The sequence below is a fragment of the Spermophilus citellus genome, assembly GCF_964194105.1.
Source record: "Spermophilus citellus genome assembly, chromosome: 13".
In the NCBI taxonomy this organism is placed as follows: domain Eukaryota; kingdom Metazoa; phylum Chordata; class Mammalia; order Rodentia; family Sciuridae; genus Spermophilus; species Spermophilus citellus.
In genome coordinates, this window is record NC_138193.1 from 9733113 (window position 1) to 9751593 (window position 18481).

General features: G+C 57.4%; 1 protein-coding gene across 1 annotated transcript in view; it reads left to right on the forward strand.

Annotated features, from left to right (window-relative positions):
• FER1L5 (fer-1 like family member 5) overlaps positions 1-18091 on the forward strand; it is a gene marked incomplete at its 5' end in the record, with an annotated part of 52550 nt that extends 34459 nt beyond the window's left edge. Inside the window, 32 exons of the mRNA XM_081264562.1 lie at positions 1666-1790; positions 2542-2642; positions 3181-3358; positions 3437-3592; positions 4600-4731; positions 6101-6264; positions 6502-6616; positions 7247-7349; positions 7815-7978; positions 8078-8262; positions 8341-8525; positions 8650-8727; positions 9536-9717; positions 9923-10084; positions 10333-10437; positions 11422-11568; positions 11648-11810; positions 11928-11959; positions 12514-12564; positions 12663-12767; positions 12982-13101; positions 13628-13789; positions 14057-14148; positions 14529-14699; positions 14900-15048; positions 15276-15415; positions 16517-16605; positions 16862-16957; positions 17100-17241; positions 17452-17551; positions 17627-17805; positions 17975-18091. Of these exons, the coding sequence (XP_081120688.1) occupies positions 1666-1790; positions 2542-2642; positions 3181-3358; positions 3437-3592; positions 4600-4731; positions 6101-6264; positions 6502-6616; positions 7247-7349; positions 7815-7978; positions 8078-8262; positions 8341-8525; positions 8650-8727; positions 9536-9717; positions 9923-10084; positions 10333-10437; positions 11422-11568; positions 11648-11810; positions 11928-11959; positions 12514-12564; positions 12663-12767; positions 12982-13101; positions 13628-13789; positions 14057-14148; positions 14529-14699; positions 14900-15048; positions 15276-15415; positions 16517-16605; positions 16862-16957; positions 17100-17241; positions 17452-17551; positions 17627-17805; positions 17975-18088 (4187 nt within the window). The 3' untranslated portion in view covers positions 18089-18091. The remainder of the gene's footprint in view (positions 1-1665; positions 1791-2541; positions 2643-3180; positions 3359-3436; positions 3593-4599; positions 4732-6100; positions 6265-6501; positions 6617-7246; positions 7350-7814; positions 7979-8077; positions 8263-8340; positions 8526-8649; positions 8728-9535; positions 9718-9922; positions 10085-10332; positions 10438-11421; positions 11569-11647; positions 11811-11927; positions 11960-12513; positions 12565-12662; positions 12768-12981; positions 13102-13627; positions 13790-14056; positions 14149-14528; positions 14700-14899; positions 15049-15275; positions 15416-16516; positions 16606-16861; positions 16958-17099; positions 17242-17451; positions 17552-17626; positions 17806-17974) is intronic.
• Positions 18092-18481: the final 390 nt, after the last annotated feature.

An 18481-nucleotide genomic window follows, 5' to 3' on the forward strand; every position in this document is an offset into this window, starting at 1 on the left:
AGGGAGCCTGTCTCCCTCCTTAGAAGAACACCAGTCGTGTAGGATGAAGGCCACCCTCCTCCAGCACGACCTCACCTGCATCTTCAGTGATCCTGTTTCCACATAAGGCCACATTCTGAGGTGCTGGGCTCAGGACTTCAACAGGCCTCTGGACATGGACACAGCCGACCCATAATGCATAATGCATGGGGTCTCCTGCCCCACCGTCCACCTGTAGCAGCCCCTGGTTTTCTCTCCTGCCCCCAGTACTGCTCAGATGCCACACACACACACACACACACACACACACACACACAGCCCCCAAGACTCGCCAGAAATTCACAGGGAAAAAGTCAGCTTTGACTTCTGCTTGCCTCACAGGCTTTTTTCTTTTATTTTTTAATATTTATGGATTTTTTAATTTGTTCTTTTTAGCTATACATGATGGTAGAGTGTATGTTGATATATCATACACACACGGAGTGTAACTTCCCATGCTGTGGCTGTCCATGTGTGGAGACTCACTAGTCGTGTGTCCATCATAGGAAAGTCCCGTTCATTCTCCTGTCTTTCCTGTTCCCAGTCCCATTCCCTTCCCTTCATTCCCCTTTGTCTAAGCGAATGAATTTCTATTCTTCCCCCTTCCCTACCTTATTGGGAGTTAGCATCCACATATTAGAGAGGACATTGGCCTTTGGTTTGGGTTTTTTTGTGTGTGTGGGGGGGGGACTGGCTTATTTCACTTAGCATGATAGTCTCCAGTTCCATCCATATATGGGCAGATGCCATAATTTCATTCTTCTAAGGCTGAGTGGTATTCCATTATGTATATGTACCATATTTTCTTTATTCATTCATTTGTTGAAGGGCACCTTGTTTGGTTCCATAGTTTAGCTATTGGCCTCACAGGCTTTTTAAAAATCTTTGCTTCTGGGTATAGTGGCACACACCTGTAATCCTGGCAACTTGGGAGGCTGAGGCAGGAGGATCTCAAGTTTGAGGCCAGCCTGAGCAATTTAGCCAGACCATGTCTCAAAATAAAAAAATTAAAAGGACTGAGGATGTGTAGCTCAGTGGTAGAGCACCCCTGGGTTCGATCCCTAGTGTCACAAACAACAACAACAAAAAGAAACCCAATCTGTTGGCTTCTGTGGATTCTTCCTCAAGATCAAGGCTATGGTGCCTTTCACAAAAGGAATTCTTTGCATTTCTTCTCTTCCCCTCTATGTCCCCACAGGACCATGCCAGGGAACACGGCTGGCCCTACATACCAAAGTTTTCATCCAGACCACTTTCCCCCACAATCCTCTGCGCTGGCCAATCCCCTGGGCCTGCTCTGCCGGACAGACCACCCAGCAGGAAGCCCCTACTTTGAGGCGTGCCCCTTGCCTTGGCACCTCCTGAGGTTCACGGGCCTCTGGATCCAGAAGCCTGTGTTTGGACAGCTCAGCTGTGCCGCTGTGGACAAACTGCTTCCGGTGGCTCACCTGGGTTTCCCCACCTGTGAGCCAGGGACATGTGTCCCACAGCGTGATGAAGGCTTGGTGGGGGCCATGTCCCTCACGGTGCACAGCTCCCCAGAGGGGTCCACTTGGCACTGCGAGCCCAGGGCGGTCCTCAGAGGGGACGGTGACAGGGACTTCCCCGGGTCCCTCAGACACCTCTCCCCCACTGTCTCTGTTTCAGGGAACATCTACTATTATGTGCCCTGGTATAACACCAAGCCCGTGGTGGCGGTGACCTCCAACTGGGAGGACATCAGCTTCCGCATAAACTGCCTGAACGTCCTCCAGGTCACCCGGGACCACCTGGTGAGTGATGCCGGGAGCCCAGGCAGGGAGGGATCCGTGACAGGAGACAGGGAACCTGCACCGTGGTCCTAGGACGCCCAGGAGCCCGTCATACGCTCACTGGGGCCCTCCCACCGTGGAGATGGAGGTGCCAGGTGTATTGCCTGGCATCAGAGAGACAAACATGAATTAACAGCCCTTGTCCCCACTGTCTGGGGAAGTGGGATGTGCACAGGGTGACTGTATGGTGCCACCAGGGCTGCCATGGAGACCCAGGTGCCAAAGATTTAAGATCAAAGAGATGTGAAGATGGACAAGTCAGAAGAGGTATTCACAAAGGAGGTGACAACTCAGAGGATTTTGAGGACTGTGTAGGAGTTTGTGAGGTGATGTGGCAGGTTTTAAAGTTTCAGAGAGATGGGGCATGGAAGTGACATGGAAGTCAGAGGAGCTGGGAAGGGTCAGATCATAGAGGATCTTATGCACCTGTCAAGGAGTATAGATCTCAGGATACCCACACCTGCTGCCTCCACCTTGGACATGACTCTTTCGAACCTACAGATGAGGCTCAGGGTCCACGACTCCAGTCCAGGTGGGTCCTCCCCGCCACCCACTTCTGTCGGGTAGAGGAGGATCTCCTGGCCTTGAGAGGGCATGGGATGGCCTTGGAGGGACATCACCAGGTTACACTTCAGAGGCTCGTCTGCCCTGTAGCCTGTCCCAGGTAGGCTCCACGCTGAGGCCGGCCTCCCCTTTCCCTCCTGCTGGGCAGAAAGCCAATCTGGACACCCTCAAGTCCATCCGGAACCCGAGGGACCCAGATGTGCTGTCTCAGTGGGAAAAGCTGCGGCAGGAGCTGATGGAGGACTGCAAGTAGGGACGGGGGCCGGGTCCTCTGCAGGTGTGTGGGCTCCACTCGGATTACTTCCGGGCTTGAACCCCGATCTCCCCCACCCCATGCTCCTCCAGAGAATGGCCCTGGCCTCCTGCCCTGCACGGTCCCCGCTGTCCCACACCTGAGCCTGATGCTCCTACCCAACCAGTGTCTTCCCTGGGTCCAGACAAGCCCACACGTCCCACCGCCACGTCTTTCCCCAGCTGCTCCCTCCCTGGCCCTGCCTCTTCTGGAGGCTGGTGGGAGAGCCTCTCCCAGCTGCTGTCCCAGGGTCTGGTTGGCCCCTGTCTCGCAGCCCACTTCCCTCCCCAAAAGAGGCCCTGGGCAGAGGCCTGTCATGTTGAAGGAACTGGGGGGTGGGCCAGGCTGCAGGGAGCAGGGGGGGCTCCCTCCAGGCCAGCAGTGGACACCAGACCTCAGGTTGGGAGGGGCTCGCTGGCCCACAGCAGGACCAGAGACAGTAGCTTCAGGAGGTGGGAGAGAGGTCCAGCCCCCTGCTTCCCTGTCCTGCCACAGGACCCCCCTGCCCGACGTGAAGGACCATCCCAAAGCCACCAACCTGGACAAGCAGAAATGGGAGCTCCGCAGCCTGCTCCTCCAGGAGCTGGCACAAAAGGCCCAGAAAGCCGAGCCCAAGGACATGGTGGCCACTGTGGAGGACTGGCTGCAAAGCCTGGACGTGGTGCTCACCGAGGTGGGTTTGGACATGCGGACCTTCCTGGGGCAGGACTGGGCGCTGGCCGCGGGGGCCTGACGTCCCCTGCCCTGGCAGCCCCAGGTGAGCCTCCCAGACGTGATGATCTGGCTGATGGCCAAGGACCAGCGCGTGGCCTACGCTCGCGTGCCTGCCCACCGAGTCCTGTTCTCCCAGGCGGGGCCCCTGCACTCAGGCAGTTTCTGTGGGAAGATCCAGACCCTGGTGCTACAGGTGGGCAGCAGGTCCTCGAGGGAGGACAGGGGTCAGGGGATCCCCGAGGGCATGGCCCACTCCCTCTCTCCCTGGCCCTTCACCTGGGAGGCGGGGAGGTACTGTGCCCAGACATGGGCCAGCGCCCCGTCCATGTTCCCATAAATGTCCCCTCACTCTCATGGCCACCATGGTCTAGTTCCTTGTCATCTCCCTGGACCATGATTGAGTGACCTCCAAAATAGCCTTAGGCATCAGCCCCTCGGATGAGAGGGAAAGTGTAAACGAGACTGCGACCCCCTGAGCCTCTCCCCGCCCTGGTGACAGCCTTCTCCTCCCCTGTGGGAGGCCGGTGGTGTCTCAGAGATACCTGGCTCTCTATTCCTCCCCGGGAGGGGACAACCCCCCTGGCCTGCCCCAGCCACCTCTGGCCATATCAGCCCTCTCAACAGAGGGCCCCCCCTGGGCTTTCTCTGGCCCGACATGCCCTTTGCCCTCTGGTTGTCCCGCAAGGCCCCTCCTCAGGAAGTCCTCCTCATCCTGCAAGAACCCCCAGACTTGAATCTGGCTCTGCGGCTCACCGGCTTGGGTGACCTGGGCCCACTCCTGACTGTCCACACCTCGGTCTGCCTCTCTGTAGGGTGGGCCCGGCGGGACCTTGCCTGCCTTGGCACTTAGCACAGTGGCAAGCGTGCCCCAAATAACAGATCGTGTCACTAGTATCCTCATGACCATGGCTTCAGTGGAAGCTTCCTGGGTCCCTAGGCAGCATCTCCCGTCTCCCTGGTCGTGCTCCATGCTAGGTGTGAGGTCACAGGTGTGGCCGTCGGCGTGTGGTCTCCCAGCCCAGAAGGCAGAACACAGCCACATCTGTTTCCCTTTTGTCCTCACTGGAGATGGAACCCGGGACCCTGGTCCTGGGGGGCAGAGGGAAGGGACAGGTGTGACCTGTGCTGAGTGTGTGTGTCCCCACCACATCCCTGGGCTGTGGGCTGGCACCTGGTGGGATTGACCTGCCTCTGGTTCAGTACCCAGAGGGCGAAGGACCCAAGAACACGGTCCCGGGCCACCTCCGGGTGTGCATGTGGCTCGGCAACGTCACAGACAGCAAGAATCTGCAGCTGCTGCATGACGGAGACATGGTGGTGTACGCAGAGACGGTGAGCAGCGGCCAGGCTGGGCAGAAACGCTGGCGGGGTGGGGTGCAGGGACCAGGCCTGGGGTGTGCTGGGGTGAGCCGAGGGGAACGCTGGGCTCCTGACAGGGCACAGGACAGGGAAGGAGTGTGGGGCTGTGGTGGGCCAGCCCTGGACATGGAGAAAAACCCTACTGACAGACTCTGAGGATGGAGAGGGGACTGAGAGAGGAGGCAGAGACCAGCAAGCTCATAACACTGCCCGCTCGGGGTCACCGTGGACAATCCCTGGTGATAAGGGGCCACTGAGCAGCCCTCTGGGACCTGCTCATGCCCTCCCTGGGGGAGGCTGACTTGGGAGCTTCCTTCCACTGGCCCCCCACTTGTATGGGGCCTCCTCTGGCTCAGCTGGGTCCTAGATTGGTGGTTCTCAGTGGGGAAGGCCTGAGCCAAAGAGGAGGAGGAGGAGGACATGAGGCCTCTGCCCACAGAACCATGAGTCTGAGCAGTGGGGGAGGGGCGAGCAGCCAGCCAGAGGCTGCTCTGGCATCAGAGGCTGAGAGGTGACCTTTGATCCCCAGGGTAGGACATAGCTCAGGAGCCTTGTCTGACACCAGAGGAAAAGTAAGATTTGAATGTCAGCCTTTCAATTTACTGAGTAAAAACATTCGAATGATTTTGAGTTGCAGGTGTAGTTAATTGCATTGTAATATAATTGGCCCTCGGTATCTGAGGGTCCTGCATCCGCAGATTCCACCAACTGTGTGTGTAAAACATACTTAGGCTTATGATGGCTGCATCTGTTATGAACGTGTACATTAATCCCCAAAAAAGGCAGTGTAACTCACCCAGAGAGGGTCTACAGTATCCCGGAGGTTTTGCATAGGTAATAGGCAAATACCAAGCCATTTAATTTAAGGGACTGGAAAACCCATGGATCTTGGTGTTTGAGGTGGGAGGAGGCCTTGGGACCAATTTCCTGAGGATGTTGAGGGACAACAGTGTATCTGTCTAGCCAGATCTGGGTGGGGTTTGGAGAGGCCGGGATGGGGAGGAGATTCGGGGGAAGTGCAGGGAACGTGGAGGAAAGGGCCCAGAGGGAGCACAGCGGGGTGAGTGTGCTGGGTCACCCTAGGTTTGCAGTGACCAGGGGGTGGGCAGGTCCCGTCCAAGGCGCCCACTGAAACACAGGCATCACCCTACTCCACGGGTTGGTGCAACCCGGAGTGCTGGCTCCAGAGCCTCAGTCTCCTCACCGTGTGATGGGGATGAGGCTTCCTTCTTGCCTGGCCACCACATTTCTAGGGTGTGGGGGCCCGAGGGGGGGCTTGACACCCCCAAGACTGAGTGCTGGCGTTGGCAAGAAGGTCCTGACTGGGTTTCCGCTCCCCCAGTATGAGAATGAGGCCAAGTACAAAGACCAGTGGGGGCAACAGGGGCTGAAGCGCTGCCCCAACTTCTCCGATGTCATGGGGCGCAAGGCCCTACCCAAGACGGATTTCAGGGAGCCCCCAGGATGGCATTGGCAGGACGACTGGAAAGTGGAACCTCAGAAGAGGTAAGGAAAAGGTGCAGGCCCAGGCCAGGGCGCAGACCCTTCCTGTCAGTGGCAGCCCAGAGAGGTGAGCACAGCGCTGTGAGCTGGTCCCTATGGGCAGGTGACCTTTACCTGCCACTCAGCCCTTCCTTGCCGAGTGGTTGGGGAGGCACCAAGGGCAGCCCTTGGCCCGAAGAGAATGACACCAGGACCTGTCAGTTCAGAGAGCCGTGAGAACCTGGGTCTTGCCGTCCCCAGACTCCTCCTGGACATAGACATCAACAAGAGCCAGGTGCTGGAGGAGGTGTATGAGAACGAGGAGCGTGACGCCAGAGGCACCTGGGTGCCCGCCGCCATCCCCAACACCGACGTGGTGAGAGGGGATGCCACCTTGGGGTGTGGGGGCCGATGGCAGCTGGGATGTCCCAGCTGAAAGAGCCATGTCTGTCCCCTGCTCCCTACACCCTGTGGGACCCCGAGTAAGCCCTTCAGCCCCTTCTCCTGGCGCTGGTGGGGGCTGTTGTACCCCAAGATGGCGGGCCAGAGACTCAGAAGCAACTCAGGCAGGGAACAGTTCATCTTGAGGCCTCTGAGGAGCGGTGCTTCCCAGCCAGGGAGGACCTGAGGCTGTTGGGACTGGGCACTGGTCCAGAGCGCCGGTTCTGCCATGAGGGGAGTGTGCTATGGTGGGACTCTGAGCCCTGGAGGTGTGGGACTGAGGGACTGGACAGGGATCTGAGCTGAAGTAGCCCCAGGTGCCTGCTGGCCACTGCAGGGCACAGTGCAGGCCTAACTCACATGCTGGTCTCAGCACGGAGAGAGCAGCCTGTGGTCGTGTGAGGTAAGTCACTAACGCACATCAAGTGGCAGCTCAAGTGGCAGCAGATGTGGTGAGCGCCACTCGTCCAGGGGCGGGCGGACACCGTGGTAGTCTGTGTGAGGAGTGAGCGCAGGCGAGCTCCTTCTAGCTCATGTGCCCTTCCCTCACCCGATGTCCCTTCAGAATGGTCACCCCGTGGAGGCCCGGGAGAATGTGAGGTGCCCTGAAGGTTGGCACTTTACAAAGGACTGGATCCCAGAGCTCAACCGTGCAGTTGACAGCGAGGGTCAGTTCTCTGGTCAGGGCTGAGGGCAGAAGAGTCTGGGGACCCCGAATCACCAGAGCCATCCTGGGCAGCCTCTGAGTGGCCAAACTCTTGGGTGGGCTAGGCCTGAACTCCTGGGGTCCCCCAACCTCTAGGGTCCCTCAACCCTAGTGTTCAGATGCTGCCAGTTGTGAGTGTCTCCTAAGGGTGGCCCAGAACAAGGTGTGGCCTGAATGTGAAGCCTGAATTCACCCGCTGCGGGAGGTCTCTGGCTGGGGCTCCAGGTGCAAGTTCTGTTGCTTCCAGCTGTGCAGCCTTCTGGAAGACACCTTTCTCATTTGTCGGATGGGCAGCTGTGCCCAAGTGTCCTGGTGACACAGTGTGATCACACTCCCTGGACGTGAGGGACACCCCACCTCTCTAGCCTGCCCAAGCCTCCCAGCCTGCAGGCCCCCGGGACATGGAGGCCCCGGTGCTGTCCTGCAGGCTGGGAGTACGGAGTGGGGATACCACCCTCGGGCCTGCCCCAGGTCTGGAGCTCCGTGGAGAAGACCTACCACTCACACCGGCGGCGACACTGGCTGCGTGTGCGCTTCCGGGACCATGGGGAGCTGGACCTTGAGGAAGAGACCCTCTCCTTCCTGCAACTGGTGAGAGGCCACTGGGCAGGACCCTGGTGGGACTGCAGGCAGGGGCCACCTTGGGCAGTGGTGGGAGCAAGCACGCCCTGCCTCTCCTCCTGGAAACAGGACCAGGCCAAGGAGAAAGAGGGCTGGGAGTATGGTACCTTTGGCTCCAAGTTCCACCTGAACCCACACCCCCAGAGCCGCTTCCGCCGCCGCCGCTGGCACCGCAGGCTGGCCCCCGACCACAACAACGACATTGCCCCCATATTCCTCCTGGAGGGATCGCTGGTAAAGCCTTCAGGGACAGGGTGACGCCTGCCTGCTCCCGGAGAAGCAGGGTCCCACCTGGCCCAGGCTTGGGAGGGTGGCACCTGTCAGGGGAGAAGACAGGGAAGCACCTTAGAGCCTCAGGGGTGGCCATCCTGGGCACAGATACTGGACCTGCAAGATCGCCCAAAGAAGGAAGAGGAAAACAAGGGGTGGCCATGGGCACAGCTGAAGGAGACCTGGAAGCCCAAGCCAGGGGACATGAGGCAACCCGACCTGCCCTTCATCTACTGTGTCCCCAACAGTGAGCATGGGACCAGGAGTCTGCTTGAGCGGCCCAGAGGCCAGCGCCTGGGGGCAGGGGTGGGAAAGGTAGAGGGCAACTGTGGGCACCCCAGACAGTGACAGAAGCGCTCTTCTTTACCCAGAACCCCACTATTACCAACTCTTCTGCTACATCTACCAGGTCCGGAATTCAGTGCCCAACCAGATCCTGACATTCCAGGGTAGGAAAGTCCCTCGTCATTCAGCCTTTGTCCCCAGCCTGGGAGGGGGTGGCAACGTGGCCACCCAACAGCATAAAGAACACGACCAAGAAGAACATGACAAAAATGCAGACTCCTCTCCCAAGAACCTATTTGCCCTGGTTTTGGGGAAAAGAGCCAAAGACGAGACTCCAAGGGGGGCTGTGGTGGAGCTGTGACCCCAGTGCTGTGGGACTGGCAGGCGGGTTGAGGGGGCTTCACCCCCATGGTGACCGCTTGGCTGGGCCTGGAAAAAAGAGGGGTTTGCCTGGCAGAGGGCCACCAGATGTGAAGGGGAGAGAGGAACTTGGGAACCTCAGGTCACTTGCGGTTGGACAGAAGAGGCGGGGTGGGGAGGTGGCCCTCCATGGGAAGAGCCATCCTCAGTCCAGTGAGGGAGACTCCTGAGGGGGAGCTGAGTGCTCCCGTCTGGCCTATCAGTGGCACTGCCCACGAGCCTCGGGGCAGCAGATAGCAGGGCTCCAGGGAGGACCGTGGGCCTCACCGCCCACGTCCCAGGGCCACTCACAGCTGCTGTGCAGGGCGGGTGTGTGGCGCCCCCCCCAGCACCGCTCCAGAGGGGCCTCTGCCCTCATCTCTGGGTAGCCCCGGCTTCCCCATGGTGGGCGTGAAGTACACATGGGGGGACCCACATCTCTCTGGCCTCTGGGTGTTGGCCTCGTCACTCTGCCGCGTACACTAAGGCACTCTTCTGGGCAGCTGGCAGTGGCCACCTGGCCTGGTCCAGCAGAGGAGAGATGGACAACTCCCGCCCTGCCTCACCCCTCAGGGGCCTTCATCCGGGTGGTCTTCCTGCACCACAGCCAGTGCACCCAGGCCCTGGTGAGCTCCGCAGTCCCGACCTGGGCCCAGACCCTCATCTTCCAGCACCTCCTACTGTACGAGGACCCCCAGGACACCAAGGAGGGCCCCCCACTTGTGGTGATGGAACTGTGGCAACGCGACTCCTTGGTACGGGCCAGGGCCAGGCGGAGGAGAGGACCCGAGAGGCTCGTCGAGGGGGTTATTTTAGAGGAGAGGTTTCAGGAAGCTCCAGGGAGGCTGGGTGTGGTGAGCACCGCGTAAGCACATGTTAGTGGTTCTCCATCCTCACCGGAAGCCCAGTTCAGAAGCTGGGTCTGGCCTCCACACTTAATGGACTTTCCCTCCCCTCCAGGGAAAGGAAGTCTTGTGGGGACGAAGCATGTGGCCCCCCGTGGTCTCCCTGAACCTTCAAAACTGGATCCTGCCACCCCTGAGGTGGCACCCCTTGGTAAAAGAGTTGGGGGGAGAAGAGGGCCAGATCTTGGCATCCTGTGAGATGATCCTGGAAACCGAGGTACTGGGAAACAAAGGCTGGCTGTCCCGCCCCAGTCCCCCCCAGTCACAAATTTCCACAGCCAGTGGAGCCCACCTCTACCCCTCACCAAAGGCTGGGACCTGGGAAACAGAACTGGCCAGGTGACGTCAGCCTGTCCCCCAGTTCTGACTCAGTAGGGTTTGGGCTTCTCAGTTGAGTTGCCCAGGCCAGGTGTAGGGACAGCAGGACCAGCCTCACCTCTCTGTCCTCCGGCATCTGCTCTCCAGAACCTGAAAGAGAAGCATCAACCAATCTTAAATGTTCCCTGGAAGAATGGGATCTACACACTGCCCAAGAGCATCCAGCCCACACTAAGGAAGATGGCCATTGAGGTGTGTGTGGAAGGGACAGGGAGGGGACGAGCACGACTCTGAGCAGGTGCAGCACCCTGGAGCTCTCCGCTCGACCCTCCTGACCACCCATTTCAAAACTTGGACCCCAGATGACACTCCCTAGGGGATGGAGGGAGACAGAAATGAGCAAAAGCTGTGATACAACATTAGATGGTTTTACTGCAGGTCTCTGGTGGGTGGTAGACCAGGGCAGTAACGTTCCCATCTGAGCCTCCAGAAGAGGAAATCAAGATTCTGAGGGAACACAGTCCATGCACAGTGATAGGAACTAAGTGACAGAGCCACAGTTTAAGCCCAGCCCTGCCCATCTCCAAATGCCAGGATGTCTCTTTGCAGTAGCATGATGGTCCCCACATTGTAACTTGTTTGCCCTGCCATAAATTTGGCAAAGAGCAAAGGGTGGCCAGTTTCCCCAGGGATTGGAGACTTCTCCAAGATCAGGCAACCTGTTTGGCCCCTGCCCTGGACCCAAGGAGGCTCTGACCAAGAAGGGTATGAAGATTTCTTGGGTGCCCAGTCAGCTGAGCGAGAATCACAGGGTGCCATGGAGTCCTCTGGGACACAGGTCAGCGGTGAGCTAGGTGGCATAAGGAGATCCTGAGTCATTGGGCACCTGTTTCTGTGAGCCCTAGAGGTACTGGGCCTTGAGAACTCCCGCTTGAGAACTGACTAGAAATGTGGGAGGGCAATGTCTAGGGCCCTGAGGTCAGTGGAAGACAGTCAGTGGCTGGGGGCAACTACCTTGTGGCTAGGAGGACAGTGACCAGGCCTTGAGAACAAGCCCAGTCCCTCACAGGACATGGAGACTTTGGGAGCCTGCAGACTGGTTTCTCCACACAGCCCCATTCCCTAGCCCTGCACTCACCCTGCCACCCTGTCCTTTCCAGGGCAGCCCCTCCCTCTGACCAAGACCCCCTTACAGAGGCACTTTCCACCCTGCCCTGCTCTCCTTGGTTCTAGCAGATTCTGGCCTGGGGCCTTCGGAACATGACGAAGGTGCACTACCCCCAGCTGGTGGTGGAATTTGGGGAGCAGTCCCTGAGCACAAAGCCCATCAGTGACTACCAGAAGAACCCCAACTTCCCTGAGTCCGTCCTCTTCTTCACAGTGGTAAGAGGCCCTGGGGCGGGCGGGGACATTCCTCCTCTTGGGGGGAGGCCTCACCCTCCCACCCCTCCTTGGTTCACAGTTGATGCCTACAGAGGCTGTCTACGCGCTGCCCCTCGTGATGAAGGTGGTGGACACGCAGGACTTTGGCCAGAAGAAGGTGGTGGGTCGAGCCAATGTCGACATCCTCCAGCCCTATTTCTGTGACCCTTGGGTTCAGAGCTACATACCCCGACAGGTTCCAAGTATGCCCCCTTCCGGGAGCCCCCTCTGGGAGTGGGGAAGGAGCCTGCTCCTGGGGTCTGGTGTCCCTCCCCAGCCTTTCCTCTCCTGAGGTCCGTCACCACCCTCTCTCCACACAGCGCTCTCTGAGAAGAAGCAACAGCGCGGCGACGTAAGTGGAGGCCTGAGGCTCCCTTCTCCGCTGCCCTTTAGGGGACTAACCCTGACCCTGGGGAGGCAGTTGAGTAAATCATCCTGGCATCTGTGCCCCCATGTGGGCAGGCCTAGTGAAATGCTAAGGCAGTGGTCCTCAGCCTGGACAGCACGAGAATCACCTGAGGTTTAGACACCCAAGACCCTGGCACCTGAGGAGCTCCACCAGAGTTGTTGGGATTTTGTTCCAAGCCCCTTCCCCACACGTGATTCCAATGTGTGCAGCCCTGTCACACTCAGATGCACAGGAGTCCGGGACAGCCCATCACTAGCAGATCCCGATGCCACAGTGTGGGGTGGGGTGAGCCCAGTCAGTTGCACTGGGTGATGACGCCTCAGAACCAGGCCTCCCTCCGAATGGCCCCCGTCCTACGTCTCAACTCTGTCGGGTGCTGGGGGAGGTGGGGAGCCAGGGAGCTGAGTCCCAGCCTCGACCCCTCGGCTCTCCAAAGTCAGAGCCAATGAGCATGCTCCGAGCGCTGGCCTCCCCTTGCTCACCCTCTTGCTTTTCAGTTCCTGTGGTTCTTCTGCGAAAAGTTTTGGTTCAAGTCCAGCAAAGCTGAGGTGAAGTAGGCCCAGCTGCAGGGAGTAAGAATCGTCCCCAGTCACTCTAGGAGCTGGGGGGCTCCCCTGCTGAGGCCACACAACCCTCTCCCCGCCAGGACGAGTATGAGCATGAGGTGGACTGGTGGAGCAAGTTCTTCTGGGCCACCGGTGACTATGAAAAGACCCCGAAGTACAAATACAAAGACTACCACACCATAAAGGTTTGGAGAATCCTAGAAAGAGGTGCAATAAAATCTCCCCCAGGGAAGGGCAGCAGACCTAGCTTGTTTCCCAGGGGACCCACCAGTGGGGAAGTTTCTCCTGGGGGCACCTCCACCTGCCACCCTGGGTCATCTGAGCAGATCCTTTGGGAAAGTCCTGGGAGCTGGTGGTCTTTCCATCTCCTGATGCCAGGAATGGTCCCCAACTATGCAGGTGTTTGATTGTGAGCTGGAGGCCGTGCCAGACTTCCAAGGCCTGCAGGACTTCTGCCAGACCTTCCGGCTCTACCAGGAGAAGCCCAAAGCAGACAGCCCTGTGGTAGGAGAGTTCAAGGTGGGCATCTTCCTTTCCCAACTTGTCTTTCCTGTTTTCTTGTGTTCTTTCTGTCCCTAGAAGAATAAGGAAAGCCCTGGCTCTGTGTGCTTATTGAGAGGACAAGGCAGGTGGGCCCTGGGAGTGGAAGATCAGAAGATTAGCCTCCACAGAGACTCAGAGAGGCCTGACCTAAAAGGGGAGAGCAAGGGTCTTCTTATACCCAGCTCTGGCCTATGCTGCTCTCCCAAGGCCACAGAGCCTCAGAGAACAATTCAAAGCTGAAGGGACAGAGGGTGTGGAATGAATGTTGACATCACCAGGAGCTGGGAATGCACCTAAGGATTGTGGTTCCTTTGCCCAGCACCCCCCAAACACAGTGGCCCCTGCTGAAGACCTTAGCTACCCCTGCCTCTGTGTTCCCACAGCCTCCGTCCCTGCCACCCCCAGCTCAGCCCTCTCTCTGCTAAACTTGGACTGAAATCACTCCTTGGGGGACTGGGCCAGCACTGCCAGGCTAGGCCCCCAATACCTTCCCTTCCCCCAGGGCCTTTTCCGCATCTACCCCTTTCCTGAGAACCCAGAAGCCCCAGAGCCTCCCCGTCAGTTCCCGGTTTTGCCTGAGAGAGACGACTTCCCGCAGCAGTGTTTGGTGCGGGTGTACGTGGTGCGCGCCATTAACCTACAGCCCCAGGACTTCAATGGACTGGTAAGGCACAGCCCCCACCCAGCACAGCCCTCCTGTTACTGCCAAACCAGCTCCAAAACCAGACAAGAGTCAGTTTTCTAAGTCAATGACCATGGTTCCATGGGGCTGCCAGGCCCTAGCCCCTAGAGCTCTGGAGCTCCTTGGGCTGCTGATACTGTCTGCCAGCTTCCTACTGGGGGCTCATTGCTGCCCCACACCCACTCTCTCTAACCAACCTGAACTGACTCCCCATTTGCTATCCTTCCCCTGCTTATATCTGACCCCCAGTGTGACCCTTATGTGATCCTGAAACTGGGGAAGACAAAGCTTGGCAACCGGGACTTGTATCAGCCCAACACTGTGGATCCCATCTTTGGCACGTGAGCTGCCCCATCCACCAACCCCTCCTCTCCACCCGCTCTCTGCCATGCTGGGCTTGATGCCAGCAGACACTCTTGCCTTCCTTCCCAGCCACCAAGTTCCCTCTGAGGGCCTTACACGCTTTAGGTGCTTAACAGGTAGAGAAGGTAGATGCGGGCCAGGCAGCTTTGCCCTCTCTCACACTCTGCCTGGGAAGGGAGCTCAGGCCTCACAGAATTTATTTCCAGCTATGTCCAGGGTATGGCTATTAGCAGACTATCCCGGCTCTGCTCTCCGTCATGGTGAACCATGAATGAGTAAAGGGATGGAGAAGGGGCCCATGGGGTATATTGAGTGCACAGACCACAGCCTCTGCAGTCTCTGATGTCCCCGCCTCCAGGGTGTTTGAGCTGACCTGTAACATCCCTCTGGAGAAGGACCTGCACATTCAGCTGTTTGACTTTGACATGTTCTCAGCTGATGATGAGATCGGAACCACGATCATCGACTTAGAAAACCGACTCCTGTCTGGTTTTGGAGCTTGTTGTGGGCTTGCCAAATCCTACTTTGTGTGAGAATGGGCCTGACCAGGGGATGGGGACAGGGGACTGAGACCACAGCTCCCTAGAGAGGGGCTGGGAACCAGGGCTAGACCTGCCCTGTCTCCATCCATATTTCTATCCCTGGGCTTCCTGCAGCTCAAAGCAACAGGCTGGGGAAGAGGGAGGACCCAGGACCACCTCCCCACTCATTGCTCACATAACCACTCAGGTCAGGGCCCTTTATTTGGCGAGACCAGATCCGCCCAAGCTACCTCCTAGAGCGCTACACCAAGGGGAAAGGGCAGCCTCCGCCTGTGTTCAACCCAGAGGAAGACTCTGTTTTATACAATGGGGAAGAAATCAACCTGAAAACCTTTGGTGAGAAGTTCAGCACACCACCAGAAAGCACAGACACAGGCCCCTCAAAGCAGAGAGGCTCCAGAATTCAAGGGCTGAAGATGGAAGGGAGACAGGGGAGGACAAGGAGCCATCAGGGAGGGCAGCCCACCCTCTCCACATGCAATCCTGGCCCCCACCAGGCTGGTATGAGGGTGCCTAGGAGATAGGAGGATGAATGACCCCATGATCCCCTCCCTCCACTCCAGAGCCCGAACCCCTTACTGTTCCTGGTTTGGGACCCAACAAGGAACGCCTTGCACTGCACATCCTGAATACCCTGGGCCTGGTACCTGAGCATGTGGAGACACGCACGCTATACAGTAAGAGCCAGCCAAGCATCGACCAGGTATGAGCCTGGAGGGGCCACTCCCACTTCCTGAGGGCGAGTTGGACCAGGAGATAGGGGTGCCCACCCACCCAGGACAGAGCCCACCGAGGAGAAGAACATGACATTTGGATATGTACATGCACAGGAGACAAGCATGTTTTGCACATCACAGTGGAGAAGTTTGAGTGATGACACTTAGAGAATTTCAGAGCTGGAAAGTTATCTACAAGAAATGGAGGCCACACAGCAGTGAAAAGTGCTAGGGAGCCCTACCAGCCACCGCCCCCGTGGCCTAGTCTCTCCAGAGGGGTGGGGAGGAGACACCTCACATCAGACAGTGTAGACATTACAACCCTGATTCTGATTAATTGTAGGCTGCTTACTCCATGGCAAGGAACCCCAAACAGAGGGACACAGATCCCCAAGGGCATCTTAATTATCCTTACCTTCCAGCTACCAAAATGGCTCAGCTAATTCTCCAAATCTCTCAAACTGAGGCTACATTCTACATAAAGTCCTTGCTGATCATTTTTTATAACCATTCTCATTAAACCTGTTTTGTCAACTGGGTCAACTTCCAAAGAACAAAATCAGGTCAGGTGGTTTGGAGGACAGATCATAATTACTCCTTTTCCAAGGCTGGCTTGCTGCCCTTTGACTTTCTTACCATTTTCATCCCTTACCATTTTCCTGAAACCTCTGGGCTTTGTGGGCATTTGTGGGCTCTGGGCATTAATGTCTTAGGCTGTGGTCTTGAAACAAAATGACTGGATCGAGCACCCAGTTTACTCTTACTGTGCTGCTTAAAAAAGTGAAGGCTCAACTCCCTTATGGAGCCTGTCCTCAGGTCACCCAGCACGCTCTGTTGAGTGGTTTTAAACCTCAGGATCTGTCCTAAGTGGAATCCTGGGCCACGTCATCAGTCTCAGAGACACCATACCCCACCACACTGCAGACTTCCCCAGCCAAAACAAAGGAAAAAAATAAAAACTGGAGGATGGCCACCTGCCACCCCATAGGAACTTCTATGCCCCAACCCCCTGTGGTGGGAACAGTGCCTCATCAGACCTGAGAGCAGAGGCCAGCAGTCCCAAACCAGAGAATCCACCCTGGCTCTAGGGAAAGTTGCAAATATGGGTGGACATCTTCCCCAAGAAGCTGGGGGCTCCTGGGCCTCAAGTGGACATCAGTCCCAGGAAGCCTAAACGGTGAGTGACAGCCCCGTCCCTACTGCACTGCGGTTTAGCCCCAAGGGTCCCCAAGGGTGCAGGGCACCACTGTCCTCCAATGCTGAGGGGGAGGAGCTCTTCTCTGTTGGGAACAGAGGAAGCTCTACTGGAGCTTTCTACCTCAGTTCCTCCAATTCAGCCAGAACATGGAGGGCGGTCTCCAGGCCTTTCCTTCCTCCAGGGCTGGGGCTGGGGAGCTATTTCTCAGCAAAGCTTCAGAGCACGGTGGCTGCAGGTATGAGCTGCGCTGCATTATCTGGAAAACTGCTCAAGTGGACCTGGTGCATGAGACCTTCAGTAGAGAAAGGATGAGTGACATCTACATCAAAGGGTGAGGGGAAGAAAGAGGCTTCCAGTCTCCAGTACTGAACCTGCCTGGGCTTCCTAATCTTGAGGGGGACACTTCACTACCTCACCTGGAGGGAATGGGGAACCATACATATGAACCCCAAGTGAAAGGGCTCTGACCCCAGGTGGCTATTCGGGCTAGAGAAGGACATGCAGAAGACAGACATCCATTACCACTCCTTGACTGGGGAGGGCAACTTCAACTGGAGGTTCATCTTTCCCATGGACTACCTGGCAGCTGAGGGTGTGTGCATCCAGAGCCAGAAGGTAACAGGCCTGGGAGTGGGAGAAGCGGGGGCAGCCCCAGGGTCCAGGAGCTCCTCGTCCCCTCCCCAGACACTAAGTTATGACAGGGGTACATCCTCAAATGGAGGCTCTTCCTTGATAGTCCATCATTGCAGGGTATGGGCTAGTAAGGTTTCTAAGGGAAATGCCAAGGAGGCAGGCTGGGGGACATACTCTTCTGCCATCTTCTAGGATTACATATGGAGCCTGGACCCCACATTGATGAAGTACCCAGCCCGGCTAATCATTCAGGTCTGGGACAATGACATCTTCTCTGCTGATGACTTCCTAGGTGAGGTCCTGGCATAGGGTATGTGACCACAGGTCAGGGAGCTCCTCCTTGCTGATGGCATTTCTCTGGTCTCAGGGGTCCTGGAGCTGGATTTGTCTGACATGCCCTTCCCAGCTCAGCATGCCCACTATTGTACACTCAAGATGATGGACAATACAAGCCCCCAATACAAGCACTTCTCCCTCTTTAAGAAGAAGGTTGTAACAGGATGGTGGCCTTGCCAGGTCTACAACGAGGACAAGTGGCGCATGTCGGTAGGAGTGGGGGAAGGTGTCAATTAAATAGGACTGCTCTGCCCCGTGACTCGGCTCTAACAGACTCTGGGGGACCTTAGCTAAATCCCTTTTCCTCTCTGGATGCTGGGATGTGGTGCTAAAGCCACTTGCTCCAGATGACTTGAGGCTCCTGCCTGTGGTGTTCCAGGGCAAGGTGAAGATGACTCTGGAGATCCTGACAGAGAAGGAAGCCCTCATCAGGCCAGCCGGCCGCGGCCAGTCGGAGCCCAACCAGTACCCCACACTCCACCCTCCCCCGTAAGGGCCCTGGGGCACAGGCACCTGGTCTGTTTTCTTGGTTCTAGGAGGTAGTGAACAGGAGCCTCCACCTGGGGAGGGGTGGCTTCTTCCTTACCACAGCTCAGTTAAAATGAGGAGAAGGGATTTGGGCGTGGGGGACACCCCCTCTTGGTTCTGCATCCTTGCCCTCTGTTCTTGGGCTTCTCCCTATCCTGGACAGACGTGCTGGTGGTCCTTTAATGTGGATGAGATCACCTATTAAAAACTTCTGCCTCGCTTGCTGGAAACGCTACCGATTCAGAATTGTAGGCCTCGTGTTCCTATCAATAGCAGTATTCATGCTGTTCAAATTCATCTATGCAGCTCCGGTGAGTGGCTACCACAGGGACAGGGACAAAGGCACTAGTTGCTCTTG